This window comes from Condylura cristata, unplaced genomic scaffold (assembly GCF_000260355.1).
Source record: "Condylura cristata isolate star-nosed mole 26May11 unplaced genomic scaffold, ConCri1.0 scaffold00008, whole genome shotgun sequence".
In the NCBI taxonomy this organism is placed as follows: domain Eukaryota; kingdom Metazoa; phylum Chordata; class Mammalia; order Eulipotyphla; family Talpidae; genus Condylura; species Condylura cristata.
Genome location: NW_004567109.1, coordinates 62,930,642 through 62,953,160, shown reverse-complemented (window position 1 = coordinate 62,953,160; position 22,519 = coordinate 62,930,642). Strand labels below are relative to the sequence as shown.

Below are 22,519 nucleotides of genomic sequence, written 5' to 3'. Positions count from 1 at the left end.
ATGGTATTCATGGCTTGCTGCGCAGGGCTGCAGGACAGTCCCGGTCAGCTCACTCCACGCCAGAGGTCCCGCAGACCACCCGCGCCCGGCAGCCGACTCAAGCTACCTGTGGGTTTCTCGTTGGCCGACAAGCCTAACGTGCTAGTCCAAGATTGGCTGCGGTTCTTGTCGATCGTTAGAACGGCTGCTGAGGCTGGCCCACATTTGCCTCGTCGTCTCCAAAGGGATGGGAAGGCACGCGACGGGGGGTGGGGGGTTGGGAGGGGGGAATGCTAAGCTTAAAAAAAAAAAGTCGCCGCTTCGGCTGAGAGGCCTTGCGTTTAACTCCTCGGTGACACTAGCGTTGGAGGGTTTCCGGCCGGAGGCCATTAGATGGCACACCCGGAAGGCGGAAGCTCTAGGCGGAAGTGGCTGAGAGGAGCGGAGAATGGCGGTGGAAGGCTGGATTTGGCGCTGGGGCTGGGGCCGGCGGTGCCCGGGAAGGCCTGGGCTTCCCGGCCCCGGCCCTGGCCCCACCTCACTTCTCCTTCTCCTGTTTCTGGGGCCGGTGGCTTCAGACATAACTGACGGCAACAGCGAACACCTCAAGCGGGAGCATTCGCTCATCAAGCCTTACCAAGGTGAGGCCTGGGGCGTGAGCGCCAAGCAGGACCGGGTTGGAAAGGGGCGCATTTTCTCCTGAGCTGAGCAGCCCTGTGGTTTCTTGCCTTTGGCAAGGCCAAGCCTGGTATGGGCTTTTACACACCTGTCTGTGCCTTACAAAGAACGTGCGTTTTCGGTCTCTGCCCACAGGGGTCGGTTCCAGTTCCATGCCCCTCTGGGATTTCCAAGGCAGCACGATGCTCACCAGTCAGTACGTGCGTCTGACCCCGGACGAGCGAAGCAAAGAGGGTTCCATCTGGAACCACCAGGTGAGTGGTTCCTAAGTGTCTGGGCAGACCGTTAATGAGCCATCACTCCGGTCTTTCAGCAGCCTAGTGGTTTGAAGGCACGTGCTCCCTCCCCGCGTCCCTTCCCCATCTTGGTCACTCCCACCCTTAATAACAGGTAATGACTGGACTTTACTGTGTGTCTGGAGCTGTGCTTGACATTTTCCATCCTCCTCATTATATTCTTTAAAAAGCCATGTGCAGCATCAAGTGGTGTCTTCTTCATTTTACTGACCCAGAAGTTGAGACCATTAGTTGCAAGTGCTTTACCCAAAGTCACAGTAAGCAGTGGAGCCCACGGGCTCTTTGAAGCCTTTCAGTAGTGGGGTACAGGGAATGACTGGGGACTTTATTGGGTATTTTGCTGTGTGTTAGACACTGACCTAAACGTGCATTATAGCATTTGGTGTTCAAATAGGCTGTTTGAATAAATAGGTTGTTGCGATGTGATGCAGAGCTAACACAGAGACGGTTGTAAGCAGTACTTAAACTTCATGTCTCTGATCTCCAAGCCTAGCAATCCGCTTGGTACATTTCACCCCCTCCACTTGGACAGTGGAGGAAACCCCAGAGAAATACTTGCAGACTCAGCCCCCTCCCCCAGTGCTTGGTTGATGAGTACCAGGGAGAGACTGCATTTGTGGGCAGTTTTAGTTTCTGTGACCTTTACTCTGAAGGTCAGGAAGCCTTAGGTGTCAGCTGGAATGCACAGGTGAGCAGTGGCCAAGCCAGCTGCTGTACAGACTCCATATTGATATATTGTAGTTCAAGAGAGGGGAGAAAGGGAGTAATTTTGGACAGAGGCACTGCTTGGAACTGAACCTGTTCCTGCCCCAACCTGACTGGTCTTTATCCTTTCCACAGCCTGACTGTTGGCCTGTGTCTTAGTTTTCTCCATCCTTTAGTCCTTTCTGGCTGCTTTCCCATTTAGGTCTGTCCTTGTGTTGCCTCATCTGCCTCAGCAACTCCTACGCTGGGACATCTGGAGTTATTTTCTTCGGTGTTTGTTCTGATTCTCAGAGCCTGGGGTCTCCTGTGAAGTGGTAAATGTGCATTATGTGAAGTGGTAAATGTGCATTATGTCTACACAGTCTGGCCTCTGGTGCCTGGCATCTCCAGTCACTCGCTTTTTTGGTTTTGTTCATTCTCTCTGGCTGCCTTCTTGCCTTAGGACCTTTGCACTTGTTCCTGAAGTCTGGGACACGGCCTTCTGGCGCTTCATGCTTATTTGATTCCTTCTCATCTGTTAACTCTCAGCTCGAGTGCCACCCACTCAGACAGTACTTGTTAACTACCTTACCTTCCCCAAGTCACCACAGTCTGTCACATTATTCTGTCTTAGGGCTTTCAGTTAATTTTTAAAAATGATAATGTAGCCTTATATTTTTCATGGAAATGAGTTCAGTATAGCACTGAGGTTCCTTCCCCCCCCCCCTTAAGAAGGTACAAATAGTGCTAGAACTATTTGAAATTGGGTTTAGTCACAAGTAATTTAATTATAGTTGTAGGTAGCTGGTGGTTGGCATTGTTGATAGTTTGGCTATGTCACAGGGCTGAGAATTCTGCACTATATTCATCAGCTTTCCACAGCTTAGAATATGATTGTCTTGTCTTTCCTTCACCTCCAGATTCAGTTCTAGGGACCTTTTTATTTGGTCTGGCAGGGACTCCCTTAACAGCAGGAGTGTTTCCTATGTTTCCTGAGAAAAATTCCTTGAGACTAAGTCTCTACTCAGTGCTTCCAAGAATCATGCCTCTGTCTTCGGTGAACTGGAGAGATGCTTTCTGGACTTTTCTCTTTTTTATCCCCCTCCTTCCTGTCCTGGGAGAGGCACCAAATTAGCAAGCACTCCTGAGCACCTGCTGTCTTTCAGCGTGAGATAAGACTTTGGTGTGGGGAAGAAGGGCGGGGACCGAAGGAGTGTTCCTGTTGGAAGGAGAATCCTAGGGGCCTGCTGGCTGGGGCACAGGACAAGGAGAAGGCCTGAGGGACTGATAAGGCCCTTGGAGCAGGGCTTAGGGGCTCATGTGGAGGTTGTAATAGTGGCCTATAAGCACATTTTACTGATGTACTGGCTGAAAGTATGTATACATATATCCCCTTGCACTTTTTTATAAGCTGATACCCAAAATTACTTAAAATATTTGCAAAGGACATAGTTTCCAGCATGTTTCAAATGTTGCCCTTTAAAAATAAAAACAAGGCCTCCCTGGTGATACAGGTGTTAAAGACATAGCACTATCAAGCAAGTACCAGCCACTGCGATTTGAGTTTGACAGCCAGGGAGCTGACCCACATGGGGCAGCGGACTTCTCCTGACCCTGCCTGCTGCGTCTCTCAGCAGTGTGTTTCAGTAGATCCGTCTGCTGTGTTGCCTTCTCTGCCTCTGGTGAATACTATCACCCCCCCACACACCTCTCACCTACACCCCAGTTCTTATATGCATAAATAAATCTTAAAAAAAAAAAACAAAGCAAAAATACTCTTAAATGTATTCAGAGGAATCTAAATATTACCATTCGGTATTCATTTTTTTTTAAAGATTTATTTATTTATTCATACAGAACTGGGGTACAGGCCAGAGATGTGGAAGGTGAGAGGATTCACCAGACCCAGAGTGGGGAGCAGAACAGGCAGATCGACGAAGTACACTGCTGAGGAGAGCAGCGGGCGGGTCAGGAGAGGTCTGCCACGCCATGTGGATCTCCTCGGGGCAGGCGGGGATTGAACTCATGCGGAAGTGGCTTAAGCTTCTTCTTAGTGCAGTGTTTTAACCTGCTGCACCACCAGGGAGGGCCTCATTTTTTTTTTTTTAAACAAACTTTGGGTGCTTTTTATTTTGCATATAAGAACCACCTGTTTGGATGTGCAATACCATATAAATAGCATGTTCCAGTGCTCATGCACAGCAAAGAACAAATACCTTAAGGCTTACTTTACTATCAGTGCAATTTCTTTTGTGTTAAGAGGTAATGGCCTCTACTGACAATAACTTGATTTAGATCACTAAGTGGCTTCTGGGAGGAGAATGGCCTGGGTTCAAGGCTAGGCATCAGCTCCTCCTTTGACTAGCTGGAATTAAGACCCCAGCAAAGTAATTTAGCTTCTCTGGGTTTCAGTCTCCTCATCCATGCATGAGGAAGCTAATCAGAGTATTGGTTAGTGTTATCAATATTGTTTTGAATATACCCCCTTTGAGAATCTCAGTGGTCTTTTTCCTAGAAATGCTCAGATAATTATGCACAGAAGATTGTGAGCAATTATCAAAGCATTCATAGATGAGCAGAAGGTCCCTTCTTTTTTTTTTTTTAACATCTATTTATTTATGCATTCAGAACTGGGGTACAGACCAGAGTTGCAGGGTTAAGAGGATTCACCAGAGACAGAAGTGGGGAGCAGAACAGGCAGATTGACAGAAATACACTGCTGAGGGGAGCAGTGGGCAGGACAGGAGAGGTCTGCCACATCATGTGGGTCACCTTCCTACCTGCAGTGGCTGCAATGGCTTCATAGTACTGTGCTTTTTAACCCATTGTACCATCAGGGAGGGCCCCCCTTCTTTTTAAATACTATGATGAAGCCCAAGTTTATACGTCAGGTTTTTGTTGTTTTTTTTTTTTTAAAATTATTTAAATCTGGGGTACAGGCCAGAGGTGCAGGGGTGGTGAGAGGGTTCACCAGAGACAGAGTGGGGAGCAGAACAAGCAGATGAATAAAGTACACTGCTGAGGAGAGTAGCGGGTGGGTCAGGAGAGGTCTGCCGCGCCATGTGGTCACCTCCGGGGTGGGGGTCGAACTCATGTGGAAGTAGCTTTAGCTTCTTAGTGCTGCGCTTTAACCTGCTGTGCCACCAGGGAGGGCCCACATCAGGTTTTTTTTAAATTAAACTTATATTTTTGTTACATTTTCCACACAGTTTTATCCTAAATACAGTATATGTAATACTTGCAAATCTCTATTTATTTTCATTTTTTAAAGGTTTGTGTGCATACAAGAGCTGGGGTGTGGAGGGTGGAAGGATTCACCAGAGAGAGGGGGAAGCAGAACAGGTAGATTGATTGAAATACACTGCTGAGGAGCGAAGTGGGTGAGGCCGGAGATGTCTGCCACCATATGTGGGTCACCTCCCTGGTCAGGGACAAACTCATGTTGATAGCTTTAAAATGCGGCGCTTAACCCCTTGTGCCACCAGGGAGACCTGCAAATCTCTTACTGGTTAACCTCATATATGTAACAAAAATGTGTGTAATGTTAATGTTCTTTGGATCTTGAACTGAGTTTTAGTATTTCCTTTGGACTTACTATAATAATTAGTACACAATAGATTAAAAAAATATATCACATTACACAATCTCTGAATAATTATCAAAAGTAAATTGATTGCAATGCAGTCCTGTTGGCACAACAGGCCAGCACTGTGAAGCTGTCTGCAGCCACTGCAGCACAAGTTAAATCCCTGGCCAGGGAGGTGACCCATATGGCGTGGCAGACCTTGCCTGTCCCACATGCTGCTCCCCTCAGCAGTGTATTTCAGTACATCTGCCTGTTCTGTTCCCTACTCTCTGGTGAATCCTCCTACTCCCTCCCATCCCCCCACCCCCACCATGCTTCTGGCCTGTATGCCAGTTCTTGTATGCATAAATAAATAAATGTTTTTTTAAAAAAGAAATATAGCTGAATGTATGTCCCCCCCCCCCCCACCCTCTGGATGGGTGCATGTCATCAGAATGAAGCATGCTTTGGCATTACTTTGCTCTCTGTTTTCATGTGGTGAGCACTGAGAAACTGCTTCAGTCAATAAATAGCAGATAGAGTGCAGGGCATTTTGTTACAGCAAGGTTACCCAGTATTTTGAACTGCTTTTGGTTTATAAACCCCAAGTAATGTTGCGATTGTTCATCAAAGTGTTCTGATGTATCAGCTGACCCTTGGATTAGCTGTGCTTGCCACTGTGCTGTAAGCAAAGAGTGGAAACCATCTCATTGTAGAATGGTCTGGAACTGTAAAGTTGGTCTGGTGATGCACAGGACACCAAGACTTCTGAGCTCCCCAGGTGGCTGTGCTGCGCAGCAGGGTAGAGAGCCAGAGCCACAGTACAGTCTGTCCCCCACCCCCTACCCCGTCCCAAGAGCTTTGTATGTCACTTCCAACCTGTCCCTCACCTGCTTCAACTCTTTCGTCTTCATGTTGTCTGTATCCTGGTCTTCTGTTCTAGTTCTAGTTTTCCATCTGCCCCATGAAGACTTTTTTTTTAATAGTAGAATAGTTTATTTTTACAAAATGTTGTTCATTTTTCTATCTCACTTGCAATCCCTGTGGGCTTCCCATCACCAAATCACCTGTGTGTCATCACCATAGTCCCGTGCACTTCCCTCCCCACACCATTTTTGATCCCATTCCCCATTCTACCCCCGTAAAATGTCTCTGGTATATAGTTGTTCGTTATTATTTTCTCCCCTGGTCATATATACTCTTGTTATGAGTGAAACCATCTGGTATTTTTCTTTTTCTTTCTGGCTTTTCTCACTAAGCATGATCTTTTCCGGCTCCACGCATGTTGCTGCAAAAGGTATGTGTTTCTTTTTTTTTGGTGGCTGAGTAATATTCCGTTGTGTATATGTACTTCATCTTTTTAATCCAGTCATCTACTTTTGGGCATTTGGACTGCTTCCATGTCTTTCCTATTGTAAATAAAGCAGCAATAAACATGGGGATGCAGGTGTCTTTTTGAATCAGTGTTTTCTGTCTTTTGGGTAGATCCTTAGGAGTGGGATTGCTTGTCATATGGAAGCTCCATTTTTAGCAGTTTGAGGAACCTCCAAACAGCTTTCCATAGTGGTTGTATTAGTTTGTATTCCCACCAGCAGTGCAGGAGACTTCCTTTTTCTCCGCAGAGACTTTTTAGGGCCTGGAGATTCTGGTGTCTTGAACTTCCTGGTGTACTCTTTCCTGAAACTGATCTCCCTGCGAACATGCAGGGACACTTGCAGGGGTGAGAGTAGGGTTCCTTTTCCCAGGCCCCCATTCCTAACCTCCCTCTCCTGGAAGCCAGAAGGCACAGTTCACCGCAGCTCTTACCTGAGGTCTTGTTCTCAGATACCCTGGGCTCCGGAGAGACACTTTGAAACCTGGTTTCTGTGCTGACTTTTGTCTAAGTGAGAGATAATAAATATTTTTTTCAACTCTATGATGGCTTTTCTAGTCATAAAGATTGTTGTTATTGGTATCTAGTTTCATCAGCATCAGGGACTGCTGAAGGTCTGCTGACCTTTCGGGCAGGTCTTTTGCGGTGCAGTGTGTGTCTGTGCAAAGAATTCAGTTTTCCGCTGCATGAGTGCAGTGTGCCCTGGACCCTTAGATCAAGTTGAAGGTTGAGTTCAATCCTTCCTGACACTTCTGTCTTCTTTTCTTCAGTCACTAAAAGAGGTGTGTTAACTTTCTGGGTTTGGATTTGTCTTTGTAGTTCTGTCAGCGTCTGCTTAATGCATTTTGAAGTCAAATTAGGTTAAGATAGAAAATGAGTTTTATTGTATCTTCACGGTAAGTGGAGTCTCATTTGGAAGAGTCTCCTTCTACACAGCGTGGTTGGTGTAGCTATGAGCTTACTTTTGGTTGCCCATTGTGAGCCAGACCTTCCTCTGTCCTTTTCCTTGTGTCTGTTTTAGTGTTCTCTCTTGTCACGACATATAATTAGACTTCTGGGGATTATTTTGCTTATTTTTATTGTGGTAAAACACAGATAACAAGTGGCCCTCCCTGGTGGCGCAGCGGGTTAAAGCACAGCACTGAGAATCTAAAACCGCTTCCGCATGAGTTCAATTCCCGCCTGCCCTGGAGGTGACCACATGGCGTGGCAGACCTCTCCTGACCCGCCCGCTGCTCCCCTCAGCAGTGTACTTCGTCGATCTGCCTGTTCTGCTCCCCACTCTGTCTCTGGTGAAGCCTCTCGCCGCCCCTGAGCTTCTGGCCTGTACCCCAGTTCTGTATGTACAAATAAATAAATCTTTTAAAAAAAAAAAAAAAACACAGATAACAAGGTTTACCATTTTAAGCCTTTGTATTTTTATATCATTTAATTTATGAAACCATTGAGATACTCATCGGCATGGAGACAGATTTTTTTTAACGTAATGGCCAGCAGAAAATGAGTTATGATTATGTCTACGCATGTGAAAGAAAATTAAATTTTCCATTTTTTTTTTGATCATGGCAAAATATACAAACATGTAATTGAGGACCCTCCCTGGTGGCTCAGTGGGTTAAAGCACAGCACTATGAAGCTGTCCTCAGCCACTGAAGCACGAGTGTGACCCCCAGCCAGGGAGGTGACCCACATGGCATGGCAGACCTCTCCTGTCTTGCCCACTGCTCCCCTGAGCAGTGTATTTCAGTCATTCTCCCAGCTCTGCTTCTCATACTGTCTCCAGGGAATCCTCTCATGCTCTCCCCTCATACACCACTGGCCTGTACCCCAGTTCTTATATGCATAAATAAACAAATCTTTTTATAAAAAATGTAACTGACCATATTTAGATGTACAATTCAGTGGCATTAAATACTTTCACATTATTGAGCTACCCCATCTACCTGCAGAATTTCCTCATCTTCCCAGACTGAAAACTGTACTCATTAACACAAACTTGCCCTCCCCACCTCTCCCAGTCCCTAGACGCAGCCGTTTTACTGTGTGTCTCTGAATTTGACTATTGCATATATAAATGAAATCACAGAATATTTGTGTCTTAATTATCTCACTTGGCGTAATGTCTTCATGGTTTACCTTTTTATGACAGTCACGTGTTTGTGGGGGGGCAGTACATTTTGTTTCTCCATTCATCTACTGATGGACACTTGAGTTTTCTCTGCCTTTTGGCTTCTGTAATGCTTCGTTGAGCACGGCAGTACTGGGTGTCTGACTCCCCACTTTCACTTCTTGGACATGTGCTTAGAAAGTGGAATTTCTGGGAGCGATTATTCTATTTTTAACTTTTTGAAGACCACTAAACTGTTTCTGCAGTGACTACCCATTTTACACACACATAATTTCTCTACATCCTTACCCACACTTGTTATTTTCTATTCTCTCTCTCTCTCTCTCTCTTTTTTTTTTTTTGGTAACAGCCAACCTAGTGGGTATCAAATGCTATCCCAGGGTGGTTTGGTTGCATTTCCCTGCTGACTAATGATCCCAAGCTTTTTTCCATGTGCTATTTTTGACCATTTGTTTATCTTTGGAGAAATGTCTTTATTAAGTCTTTGTTCACTTTTGAGTTGGGTGTTTTTGTTGTTGAGTTTTAGGAGCTCTTTACATTCAGCAGGTCCTTGTAAGATTGATGAGAGAGGAAAAAATTTCAGCTGACAAACTTAAGTGAAGTTATTCCAGGACCTGTTTTTTGCTCAAGTTGAAGTTTCTAAGAACTCAGTCAAGATATTAAGGGGGTGGGGATGGAGTAGAGATATTGAGGAGTCACTATATTCTGGATATTAATACCTTATCAGATATGTAATTTGGAAATATTCTTGAGTTGTGTTTTCATGCTGATGTTCTCAATTTTTCAAATTTTTTTTTTCTTTTGAAACATTAACAGTGGGGCAGACTTTATTTAAAAGATTAGTGTTTGGGGCTTCCCTCATGGCCTTTTACATACTCTTGCTTAAATAATTCTGGTTGATAGAAAGTGTAATATCAGAAGTTTATACCCATAAGCTAAGTAGCTAAAGGCCATCTCACAAAGGGATATTTGATCTTTAGTCAAGTAGTTAAAAGCACTTGCTGCAGGAATGACTTCATTGGTTTGTTTAGAGCCCTCTAAACCTCTGACATACAGAAACTACTAGATAGGAAACTTTTTACACACTATTCTGATTTAATTCTCCCTACAACTATACCTCAGCTAAGGAAAAAAATCTGCCTTAATTTATATTTGTTTTTGCACGTACTTAGCTATTGTATCCAATAAATCTTCTAAGTCTAATGTTGTAAAGATTTCCTATTTTCTTCTAAGAGTTTTATGTAGCTTTAGCTCTTAAGTGTTAAGTCTTTGATCCTTTTTTTCTTTTAAATTTCTATAACAAGAATTGGGGTACAGGTTAGAGGTGCTGGGGGTGAGAGGATTCACTAGAGACAGAGAGGGGAGCAGAACAGGCAGATCCACTGAAATAAACACTGCTGAGGGGAGCAGCAGGCAAGACAAGAGAGCCTGCTGTGGCGGGTGAGTGACCTCCCTAGCTGGGGATCAAGCTCATGCTGAAGCAGCTTCTGACAGCTTCATGGTACTGAGACTTAATCCCTTGTGCCACCAAAGAGCCCCAGTCCTTTACTTCCTAGATTAAACTTTTTACTCATATTATTGGGGATTTGAAGGCAGTTGTAAGAAAGACTACAGAGAAACCCTATCTACTCTTACGTTTTGTTTTGTTACCCAACATTTTCCATTGTATTTATTAAGTTTTGGGTGCATCTTACTATTACTGAATTTCCATTTGTACTGTCTGTTTTCTGTTCACTTTTCTCTCCAGTGTTGACTTCTTTTGATTGGTTCATTTTTATTCCATCTTTCTGCTTCTGCTAGCATGAAAGTTATGTGCCTATTTCCCAATTATTTAGTGATTACTCTGAAGATTAAAAATACATTATGTTTTAAGACAAAAAAAAAAAAAACCCATAGAACTAATCTTATTTCAAAGATATATGAAGAGGAGACTGTTCCTTTTGCACTCCCGGCAGGCTCGGCAGGCTCGGCAGAATCCGACCACCCTGAGAATCCAAACGGTCCCTGAGGGCTCCCTAAAAAAAAAAAAAAAACATTATGTTTTAACAAAAAGTCTTAACACTGCCTACTTTTTTTCCTGGACAACACAAGGACACTTGCATCCCATTTATCCTGATGTCATTTATTTTAACTTTTCCACTTTAAGTCACATAAAACATTATCGTTTTATTCAGTAGTATTTATTTAGATTGTTGCTCTTCATTCTTCTTGAGTTCTTTGATCTTCTATTTGGATCTGGATCATTTTTCTTTTCCTTGAAGACTCAAAGACAGTTTGAAGTTTTTTGTTTGTCTGAAACTGTCTTAATTTCATTTTCATTCTTTTTTTTAATTTATTTTTAAAGATTATTTATTTATACATACAGAACTGGAGTATAGGCCAGAGGTGCAGGGAGAGTGAGAAGATTCACCGGAGGCAGAACAGAAGGTAGAACAGGCAGATTAACAAAGTACATTGCTGAGGGGAGCAGCGGGTTGGTCAGGAGAGGTCTGCCTCGCCATGTGGGTCACCTCCCTGGCCTAGGATTGAACTTGTGCTGAAGTGGCTGCAGCAAGCTTCACAGTGCTGCACTTTAACCCATTGTGCCACCAGGAAGGGCCCTGAATCAATTTTAGTGTTTAGCTATCTCTTGAGCTATTCCTTCACTACCTTCTGGCTTTGCGTTCACTAATTCTGTCCTCATCTGTTTTTAATGTGTGTTAAACCTATCCATTAATATGGTTACTTTCAGCTGTTACTCTATTTGGTTCTGGATTTTTTTTTTTGTAGTGCGATTAAAAAAAAAACCAATTTTTTAAACTGTTTCATACCTCCTTGGATAATACCTGGAGCTCCTGTTCCCTCTTTTCCTCCCTTCTTTCCTTTCTTCCTTACTCTAGTTTTATTCGTATCTTGTCTTTTCACATGCCTGTTTTTTTTTGTTTGTTTGTTTCTGTTTGTTTTTATTGTGTGCCACATAATATATTTGTAAAATTATAGTAAAAGTTAAGGTCTGGAAGAGCCCTTCATTCCAGTTTCGAGGATTGAAGACTCAAAGCTCAGCCACCACCCCTGGGAGGGCTTTTCTCTTCCCTCCCTACTTCTGGATTGTTCCTTGGCTCACTGGGACTTCCACCCTCCCCTTCCCCCACAGGCCTTGGACTGTGGGTTCCTTATCTGTCTGTCCTTGATGCTTGTTCTCTCCATTGCCCCTTCTCTCAGAGGCTCAATCTGCAGCTTCTCCCAGAGCCAGTGAACTGTCAAGAATTGGGAAGGCTGAGCTGTCACACTTCGCAAGCTGTCATGCAGGTCCCTGCTAGCTCTGTGTGTGCCCTGGGACTGGGGCTCATGGTTTGGGTTCCTGGTGCCAAGAGCTGGAACACTGGTGATGGCTCAAGGACTGAAAAAACCAGATTGCTCATACTGGGGCATAGTCTAATCAACCTTAATTTGTGTGGCTTTGATTACAGACAGGATATATTCATTATACGAACATCAAACATAGAAAGTACACATTCTCTCGCCATTGTTAGTTCCCGTCCCAAAGTCACCCATTATCAGTGTTGGCTCATGTTCCTTTTATTTTTTCTCTCGTTACACATGTACTGATAACTTTTTTCCCAAAAGTAAGGAGGTGCACTGGTGCTGTTTTGCAATTTCATTCCTCTCGTAGAATATTTGATTCCTTTAAGTGTAAGTGCAGAACCAGACCTGCCTGGTTCTGTTAAAAAGCTGCGGTGGCTGGGTTGCCCCCATGAGCTTGGAGCAGTCCCTGTCCCCTGGTGGTTTGAGGGTGCATCCGGCTCTCCAGCCTTGGCCATGTTGACATTAATGTTCTTTTCCACAGCTGTTAAGCTAGTAGGTCAACAATACCTGGTTTTAATTTGCCCTCTGCGGGGCCTTTGTTTATTCTCTTGCTCACACACCCCGCTACAGACTTCCCCTAAGTGAATTCTTGTCAGGGTATGTGTCGACACTTTAGTTTTCATGAGCAACTTCCTGGTGGTTAAGACCTGGCTGTTCCTGGCTGTGGGTGGTGCCCAAATCCCCATCCTATGTTCATGGCTGCTGGGGAGCCTCCGCCTTCTCTCACATCATGGTGGCCCAAAGGCCCATGCTCCTGTCCCCAGTGTCACCACCATGCTGAGGCCATATTGAGACTGCAAGGGAGGCAGGTGGTCCTAGGGCCTGGAGTGGCTCAGGCCCCTCGGTTTAAAGGTTGGCTTCACAGGGAGACTTTGGCCTGGGAGGCCAGCAGGGAGTTGGTTCTGTTTGTGTGAAAAACTTGAAGGTGGAGAATGCTGAGCAGACGTTTCCAAGTCAGATAGACCTGGGCCATCCGCTTAACCGTTGTAGACAAGTTCTTTTGTCTGTGAATGTGTTTTACTTTTTTCTTTCTTTTTTTTTTAATGTGTTTTACTTTTTTCTAAAATGCTCTTGCTCAAGCAGGTTAGTTATCCTGCCACAGATCCCAGGACCGGAACAGGAGCAGTGGAGAGGGAGAGGAAAGCGAATCATCCTAGTGGGGGCTAGAGCCTCTTGGCTGGACTCAGGCCCTGGGAACCCTGTACTGCCTCCTCTCCTCACTTGTAAGGCTCAGCAGCTCCCTCCCTCCTGTCAGGAATGCTCGGGAGGTCTGTTTGCTTGACCCCCACTGCCTTCAGTCCTGTTTTAAGTGTCCTGTCTTGGTGGGGAAGATACCCTGTGCTGGGTCACCTCCAGCTGTTGGCAAGGTCCCAGGGTTCTGAGCATCCCCCTTGGCTCTTCTTCCAGCCCTGCTTCCTCAAGGACTGGGAGATGCACGTCCACTTCAAAGTCCACGGTGTAGGGAAAAAGAATCTCCATGGAGACGGCATCGCCTTGTGGTATACCCGGGACCGCCTGGTGCCAGGTGAGAGGTGCTGATGTGGATGGTAGTTCCGCACGCAGGGACCCGCCTCTCTGCACCTTCGCTTAGGGTGTCGCTCCTTCTCTTCAGAAACCTGGGACCTCAGGGCCTGCTGGTGAGAGGAATGTCCCTTCAGGCAGAAGGGCAGCTGGATCCCACAGCTCAGTTCTGTACCCCAGTGTGGCCTGGTCTTGTACCAATGCTTTGTGTCATTTTGCTGTTTTAGAAAGTTACCGTTTAAAAGCAAAAAATAGGAAGGCTGTGTGATCTGCAAAGCCTACAGGCTTTCGTCTCTGGCATGTGGCAGGCAATTGCCAGGTCCTGGTTGAGAATGTGGGGCCTTTCCTGTGTAGCTACCTGCTTTTCACAGGCTGGGTTCCACCTTGTCACCTGATGCTTCAACTCATAGCCACTAGCTGTTCCCTCATAGTTGAGGCTTCAAACTTTAGTCTTCTTCGTGGCCCCCCGAGGACTGCTCCCTCCAAGACCTCTACTCTTTCCTCACCATGGGTTGAGTCTTTTTCTCCCACCCACCCTGGCATTACTTGACCTCCTGCAGGACAGCTCGCTTCTCCCATTACCATAGCATCTCCCTCTAATTCCAGGTCCTGTGTTTGGAAGCAAAGACAACTTCCATGGCTTAGCCATCTTCCTGGACACATATCCCAACGATGATACCACAGAGGTAGGTGCCTGCTCTTGCCCTCAGAGCAGGACAGGGTAGGCTAGAGGCTGGGCCCCTGAACTTCCCCCAAGTCCTGGCACAGTTGGAGCCCGTAGGGATCAGGGCGGTGGGGGCCCCTGCTGCCCCCACAGACCCAGCAGCCATGGAGTAACCAGTGTCTCGGTCTCAGCGCGTGTTCCCGTACATCTCGGTGATGGTGAACAATGGCTCCCTGTCCTACGACCACAGCAAGGACGGCCGCTGGACTGAGCTGGCAGGTTGCACTGCCGATTTCCGCAACCGCGAGCACGACACCTTCCTGGCCGTGCGCTACTCCCGGGGCCGCCTGACGGTGAGCGCTGGCTCTGCAGGGGCTCAGGGAAGCGGGAGGGTGGCCTCATGCCTGGCGCGCCCTTGACCTGCTGGCCGGCTGCAGGTGATGACTGACCTGGAGGACAAAAACGAGTGGAAGAACTGCATCGACATCACTGGTGTGCGCCTGCCCACTGGCTACTACTTCGGCGCGTCAGCCGGCACTGGCGACCTGTCTGGTGAGTGCTGGACTGAGCAGCTTGCTCTTGGTTGCCCCTGCCCTGGCAGGAGCTTGCCACATGGTTTCTTTTCTCCTTGTGTCTGTCAGCATCTATGCCCCGAGGGCTCCTGGGCTCTCTTTGCCTCTGTCCTACCTTCTTATCCACTGGCAAGTCCTGCTGACTTTGTCTTCACAACACAGCAGGCTGCTGCTTGTCCCTCCTCTACCCCCAGTTGAGGCCACCATCTTTTCTCACTTGGGCTGACTGGCACTCCCCTTCTGTGCTGGATCCTACGCCTCCCTGGCTCAGCCAGAGGGCCATTAAAGCTGACTGAGGCCTCACTGCTACCACCTCTCTCTTAAGTCCAGGAGCCATCTATCCCAGCAGGGGTCAGTCAGGCCCTGTTGGTTCCCACCCCACACCCCCACAATTTACATTGCCTCCAGCTGTTCGCAGACACACCCTGCCCTCAGCTCCTCCAGGCTACACTCAGTGTCTTCCCTGACTTCCTGGGCCAGTCCTGACCAGAATCAGGAAGCAATATGGGGACACCTACAGAGGGCTTGATTACCAGGCTGGACCAGGGCCTGTCCTCCAGCCACTGTCCAGAAGCCTCCCCTGACCAGAGTGCCTGCATATAGTTAACCCCTGGACTGCCTATTTACTATGAAAATCCCATTGGTTTGTGTGTGTGTGTGTGTGTGTGTGTGTGTGTGTTTTACGATTTTTATTTATTTATGCATACAGAACTGGGGTATAGGCCAGAGGTGCAGGGGCGGCGAGAGGCTTCACCAGAGACAGAGTGGGGAACAGAACAGGCAGATCCACGAAGTACACTGCTGAGGGGAGTAGTAGGCGGGTCAGGAGAGGTCTGCCACGGCATGTGGGTCAGCTTGGGGCAGGGGAATCGAACTTACACTGAAGTGGCTGTAGCTACGCAGTGCTGCATTCTAGCCCATGTGCCATCGGGGACCTGAAAATCCCATTGCAACCCCGGTGAGGAGATGGTCTCAAGCCCTTCAGCCCTGTTACCCACTTCAGTAATCACCATCTTGTTGCCAGTCTGGTTTTTTTTTTTCCATCACAGACAATTGATAATTTATGGCACACGAGGATAGTTGTGTCTTGTGATTTTTGTTCATAGAAAATCTAATCCATGGATTCACGGTACATAGTTAGTAGACTTCTGGGAGGAAAAATCCTTCCCTGTGGCAGCACAGCTAATGTTACTTTTTTTTCCTGACTATGTTTACTGAGACAAAGTTGGTTTATATCATCGTATTTGTTTCAGGGTTTATAAGTTCAAAACTCTACAGATGTACGTGTCCACACCATGTCCACCAGCAAAGCCCCAGTTGGCCGCCCCCGTGCCCATTGGGCCCCTTGCCTTCCCGCCACCCTCCCTTCCTGGTTGTGTCAGTTTTGCAGTCAGATTTCTTGGGTTTGTTATTGGCGTGGCTCTGCCTGAGCCTTAGTTTTGCTCTTCTCGGTTCAGTACGGCCCTCTTGTGCTTGCTGTCCCCTTCACCTGATCTCACTGAGCCCTTTCAGTTCCACCAGTGTTGTATCAGGTGACAAGGGTTCATCTTTTTTACTAGCTGAGTAGTAAAATGTGTCACATTTTTCTAACCCACCCCGCTGTCCTTGGGCACTTAAGTTGTTTCCACAACTTAGCTAATGTAAATAGTATTAGCGTCGCTAGTTGTTTCATTGTGGCTCCACCACAGCCTGTTTTGGAGTTTTACCTAACAGTATTTCAGCTTATGGCATGATGGTCCTGGGAGCAGAGCAGAGCAGTGGCAGGTGGATGGGAGGTCCGTGAGGCCACCGGAGAGTCCAGGTGAAGAGTGCCGGAGGTGTCTGTGCGTGGCGCTGTGACTGGCAGCTGCTGCGCCGAGTGGCTACCTGGTGTTTCTCCCTGTCCCCCTCAAACAGCCGACACTGCTGGGAATTTGAGAGTTGAAGGGGCAACTCCAGGCTCACCCGGAAGGGTGCAGATGAGGGCTGCAGTCTGACTCAAGTCCCTCCTTGTCTTTGCTCAGGCGCTGTGCACCCTGGCTGTCAGGCACTGCGGGGCACAGACAGCCTTTAGGCTCCCCCTTTTCCAGACTCCATCTTAAACTAAGCCTTTCCTCACGTTCTAGTCAGCTAAAGAGGTGAGCGCTGGGGTCAGGCTCACTGACACCCTGTCTTGAGCTTGAGCTCCCGATCTGAGAAGTGGGATCATCAGTGGGTGTCTGGCAGAGCTTCTCTCCCTCGCTTATTCAGTGGAGCCTGACCTCCCCTGAGCCTTCATCTCAGCGCTGTTCCTGGGCCTCTGACAGCACCGTCCGGCAGCCCCCCCTCGGGAGGCTGGGGCTTAAGCAGCCTTGGAACAGTATCTAGATCCATGTTCAAGTAAGACTGTCTGCCTGGTGGCACATTTTCCACCTCATTTACTTGCCTTGATACTGTGCAGGATGAAGGTCATTAACCCTGATTTACCAACAAGGAAGCTAAGTGTCAAAGAGGGCAGCGGACCTGTGATTTTACATCTGGGAGTTTTTTTTTTTAATAACATAGTTTGTTTTTACATCATTTTTGTGCCTTTTTGCATCTCAGTTGTAATCCACGTGGGCTTCCCATTACCAAATCACCCGTGTACCTTCACCATAGTCCTGTGTACTCCCACACACCCCCATTTTTGATCCCATTCCCCACTCTACCCCCCTAAAATGTCTCTGGTATATAGTTGTTATTATTTTCTTTCCCCTCTGGTCCTTTATGCCCCTTCTATGAATGAAACCATCCGGTATTTTTCTTTTTCTTTCTGGCTTATTTCCCTAAGCATGATCTCTTCCAGCTCCATCCATGTTGCTGCAAAAGGAATGGGTATCTTTTTTGGTTGCTGAGTAATATTCCATTGTATATATGTACCACATATTTTTAATGCAGTCATCTACTTTTGGGCATTTGGGCTGCTTCCATGTTTTTCCAATTGTCAATAAAGCAGCAATAAACATGGGGGTATCTTTGAGAATCAGTGTTTTTGTGTCTTTTGGGTAGATACCTAGGAGTGGGATTGCTGGGCCGTAGGGAAGCTCCATGTTTAGCAGTTTGAGGAACCTCCAAACAGCTTTCCATAGTGGTTGGACCAGTTTGCATTCCCACCAGCAGTGCAGGAGAGTTCCTTTTTCTCCACATCCTCACCAACATTTGTTGTTGCTAGTTGTTTTAGGATGTTGCTAGTTGTTTAAGATGTGGGGTGAAGTGGTATCTCATTGTGTACATCTGGGAGTTTTTGATGTAAAATCTATGCTTTATTCTCTCCACCTGTCTCCTCTCAAGAGTCATATTCTGGAATAGTGCCCACTGGAGGTCATGGAGAAGAAAATAGGCTTGGCGAAGGCTATGAGCATTGGTCTCCGCTCTCATGACTGAACAATCCCTCTGGGGTTGGACAGGGGCAGTGTGCCAGGCCCCTTACAAGCTATTCTCTGTTCTGCAGACAATCATGACATCATCTCTATGAAGCTGTTCCAGCTAATGGTGGAGCACACGCCTGATGAGGAGAACATTGACTGGACCAAGATTGAGCCCAGTGTCAATTTCCTCAAGTCTCCCAAAGGTACATGCCTCGGCCCAGGTGGCTGACAAGTGGCCCTGATTCATCAGGGCCTGATTGGTCCGGTTATGGTTGTGGCCTGGGCTCTTACTCAGCAAAAAGCGCTGAGGAGTAGATGGGTGAGCAGTGGTGCTGTCCTCAGTGTTGGGACAGTGGGCAGTTTGGTGGTGTAGATGACATTGACACAGGCTGGGCAGGGTCTCAGTAAATGTATGGAAAATAGATCTGGCCCCTTGGTCAAGGGAAGCTAAATCCTCACGTTTCCTGGGCTCTGAAGAGGTAAAAGCAGGTTTTGCCTTTTCATAAAACTCAAAGCCTGGGCTTTTCTCTTCACACGAATTAATCACCACTTTGTCCTGACAGAGCAAGAGTTCTGCTGAAGTCCATACTAAGAGCCCCCAAGTCATGCATACAGGCCTGGCACGTGAATGAAGTGAGCAGGGTAGGAGAGGGTGTAGCTGTTGCTCAGCGCCAAGCCACCATGTGCGGTATGAGCAGGATTCAGTAGGCCATTTCAGCTTTTTCAGGTCCATGTTGTTTTTCAACATTTTGGGGACCAAACACATCCTGCCATAGAGCACTGTTTGCAGTGTGCTGGATGCTGTCCCTGGTAGTCGAGGAAAAGGAGTGGGCATCGGGTGTTGTGGGACCCAGAGGCTCAGCAGCACACGGTGAGCACCTGTTAGGGGCTCGGGTTCCATTGGTGGCTGTTCTTGTTGCACAGGGTGGTGAAGGCCTCCTTGGTCACCTTTCAGGAAGGGAGGACATCAGCAGGCTGTGACTGGTGTGCAGGCAACCTGAGAGGGAGGTCCAGGGGCTGAGGCCTGAATGCAAGGAAGCCTGAGGGGACCCCACAGTGCAAGAGTGGAAGGCTGTTGTGGCTCAGGGTCTGGGCTGTGCAGGGCAAGTAGACTGAGTCCAAACCCCAGTCCCTCCACCCACAGCCTGGTGAGCTGGAGAGACTTACTTTCTTACTTAGCATACAGGCTCCACGTCCCCCACGGTCATGATTACTGTGTGTGATACAGGTCACCAATGTTAGTGGGCAGAGTGGTGGTGTGGCTGGAGTAGTGGGCAGTTTGTGGGGACCTAGGACGTGGGAAAGACCCTCCCGGGAGTCACTGAGTTCTCCAGGTGCACGTCTAGGCAGCCTTTACCAGGGCCTTGGTTCTCCAGATGGGGACCTTAGACCTCTGCTGGGCAGGGCAGGCTGTGAAGGCAGGTCCTGGGCCTCCCCTGGGTGGTCGAGGGCTTCTTGTAGCAGAAGGCACTGGCCTCCATCCTGAGGACCTTGGTGCCCGCGGACTGCCCTGCCCTCCACTGCCAGTGTGAGTACTCTAAGGGTGGCTGTGGGCTGTGTTCCTGCCTGACTGGCCTGCTGGACCCACACCCGCCCCCCCAACCCCGACCCCACGGGCCCACATGCCTTTCACTGCTTCATTTTGCTCTTTCTTCTCCCTCAGACAATGTGGACGACCCGACGGGGAACTTCCGCAGCGGGCCCCTGACGGGCTGGCGGGTGTTCCTGTTGCTGCTGTGCGCGCTCCTGGGCATCATCGTGTGCGCTGTGGTGGGAGCCGTGGTGTTCCAGAAACGGCAGGAGAGGAACAAGCGTTTCTACTGAGCAGCCGGCGCTTGGCGCAGGGCCGGATGAATGTGAACTTTTTTTTTAACTGGGATTGTAAAAGAAAAATAAGACGACCTTATTTCTTAACTGTTTCAAAGAAATAATTAAAGTATTTTCGTACATTTGCTTCTTGCCCAGCAGGGGAAGCTGCAGGGCTGGGGAAGAAAGGTTTGGTGTCCCCAGAGCTGGGGGTAGAGGCGCTCGCCTGTAGCCAGCATCCTGGGAGCTGGGGGCCTGTACTTGGAGTTGGTCGAGGCCCGTGGGAGATGTTGAACACTGGAGACTCCCCGTGCACACTGGGGTGCGCGCCTGAGGACACAAGGCAATACTGTTCTGTACTTTGTGGTGTGTGGCAGAAGAGGAGGCCAAGTGGGAGACCCAGGCCTTCACGCTCCCCCTCTGAGTTCCTTCCCATCAGACCCTCAGGTGAGATTGGAGGAGCAATTCTCTGGGGCCCAGAGTGTGACTGCGAAATAAAGTAAAATAACCAACCTTAGCTGTGTGACTCTTCTGAGGGACTTTTTTCTCTTTTGTCCAACCTTCCGGCTCTCAGAGGTCTGGCAAAATTTGTCTGGTGTGAGGCAGCAGTGGGGCCGTGGGGATGGGACGCTTGGCTGTCTCCCAGTGCCCTGGGCCTCAGCGGGGGGCCGTGGGCCCCTGCAGGCTTGTGACTGTAGCCAGAGGGGACTCTAGGGACTCTGACTAAGGGGCTCCAGCATGACCTGAAGAAATGAGGTGCAGAAGGCCAGGCTAAGGTCAGTAGTGGTGTTCCCTCGGGGTGCCTGGGGCACTGATGATGGTCTGGCCAGAGAGCTCCACCAGCAGGCACCAGCCATGGTTCTCCCTGCTGGTCGCTTCCTCCAGTCCTCTCCACCTGGCCCTCAGTGCCTGGCCCATGGGACAGCGTAGCCATCTACTCTGGTGCCACGCCCAGGCTCCCAGCCCAGCCCTGCCTCCTTGGGAACCTTCCTGCGTTGGTGGTCTCACCTCTTCAGTATCTTCCCACTCAATAACACTTCCATCTTCAAATAGGAATGACTCTACCTCCTGCAGCCTGGCTTTTGTAGCTCACATTAGCAGTCGATGCTCATGGTAGAGAATGTCCTAGACACGGTGGGAGGAGTGGGCATGTATATTCCCCCTCCACATGAGCCCCGCTCCCCGGACTCCATCAGTGTACGAACCTGCTCCCCCTGCCCAGCGTCGCCTGTGCGCTCACACCACTCCTTGCTACCGGCACCACGTGAGAGCTTAGGTCTGAGCTCCAGCATGTGAGAGGCCGCAGAGGGGTCCCTCACGTGGGCCTGGGGACCTGTTTATGAAGCGTAATAACAAACATTGTCCACTTCGCTGCAATAAAGTTACTTCTTCAATACAGTCTATTTAATGTTTCGCTCGACACTTAAATATGTGGACACTGGAAGTCCCCCCAGTTGGGCAGCGCCACCCCCCTGACCCTCTCCCCTGGAGGTGGTGCCTTGTCCACATGGACAGCAGAGCTGAGGCCTGGTGCCTAGAATGCCCCACACCTGCACAGCCACAGCTTTGCCATCCGTGGCCTTGGATTCCTGGCTCCCCATTAGCTTCCAGATTCCTGAGTCCCTAGTTAGGCTGGCAGCAAGTCATCTGGTGCTCAGTGGTACGATCACCTGGGAATGAAAGCCACCCTTAGCCTCCATGTTGGGTCGGAAACAACACTGGAGACTGCCTGGAATTTTATTTTTAAATATATATGTGTAGGTTAGTTTGGGCAGCATTCTTGTCAAGTATAAGGGCAGTTTGAGAAAGGCCATCCTGGGTGATTGTAGCATCCAGACTTGGAAGCCAGCGGTAAGAACCTGGCACCTAAAGTGATGGCTCCTGGCTGGAGGCGCCCCCTGGGTGCTAGCTGCCTCGTCACACACACAGGCTCAGGGCACTGCCACCGACATTTTTGCCATGTGTGTTTGAAATTTTCTTAAAGAGTTGTTTCCTCATACAAAAGTAAGTGCCTATCCCTGTCCCTGCTGTGCAATGTTAGCAATAAGACAGCACCCCCACATTTATATGTCTTTGGCACCCCCACACCCAGACTCATGACTCTCCCTGAGGTGATCACTGCTTGTGATAAAGGGCAGCAAGGGGCACTAAAGGGGCACTAAAATAGTTCAGTGAGTTTTTCACCCACACACAATTACAAGACTGCCCAGGCTCAGGAAACAACAAAGGGATTTATTTAACAAACCAGGGGAAAACAATAGCTACTGAGGCCAAACATGGCTGTTTAGGGCCCTCCCTAGTGGTACAGCGGGTTACAGCACAGCACTAAGAAGCTAAAGCCACTTCCGCATGAGTTCAATCCCTGCCCGGGAGGTGACCACACGGCGCCACAGACCTCGCCACAGACCTCTCCTGACCCGCCCGCTGCTCCCCTCAGCAGTGTACTTCGTCAATCTGCCTGTTCTGCTCCCCCACTCTGTCTCTGGTGAATCCTCTCACCACCCCTACACCTCTGGCCTGTACCCCAGCTCTGTATGCATAAAT

At 48.3% G+C, this 22,519-nt stretch overlaps 1 protein-coding gene across 1 annotated transcript; it reads left to right on the top strand.

The window, feature by feature from the left end:
* The first annotated feature begins 190 nt into the window (after positions 1-190).
* Positions 191-20,113, top strand: LMAN2 (lectin, mannose-binding 2). The gene is made up of 8 exons (XM_004679262.2): positions 191-620; positions 793-911; positions 13,455-13,572; positions 14,175-14,254; positions 14,424-14,585; positions 14,670-14,784; positions 18,253-18,372; positions 19,833-20,113. Exons 1-8 carry the CDS (start codon positions 428-430, stop codon positions 19,991-19,993), a joined length of 1,068 nt encoding a protein of 355 aa, XP_004679319.1. The 5' UTR covers positions 191-427; the 3' UTR covers positions 19,994-20,113.
* The last annotated feature ends 2,406 nt before the right edge of the window (positions 20,114-22,519 follow it).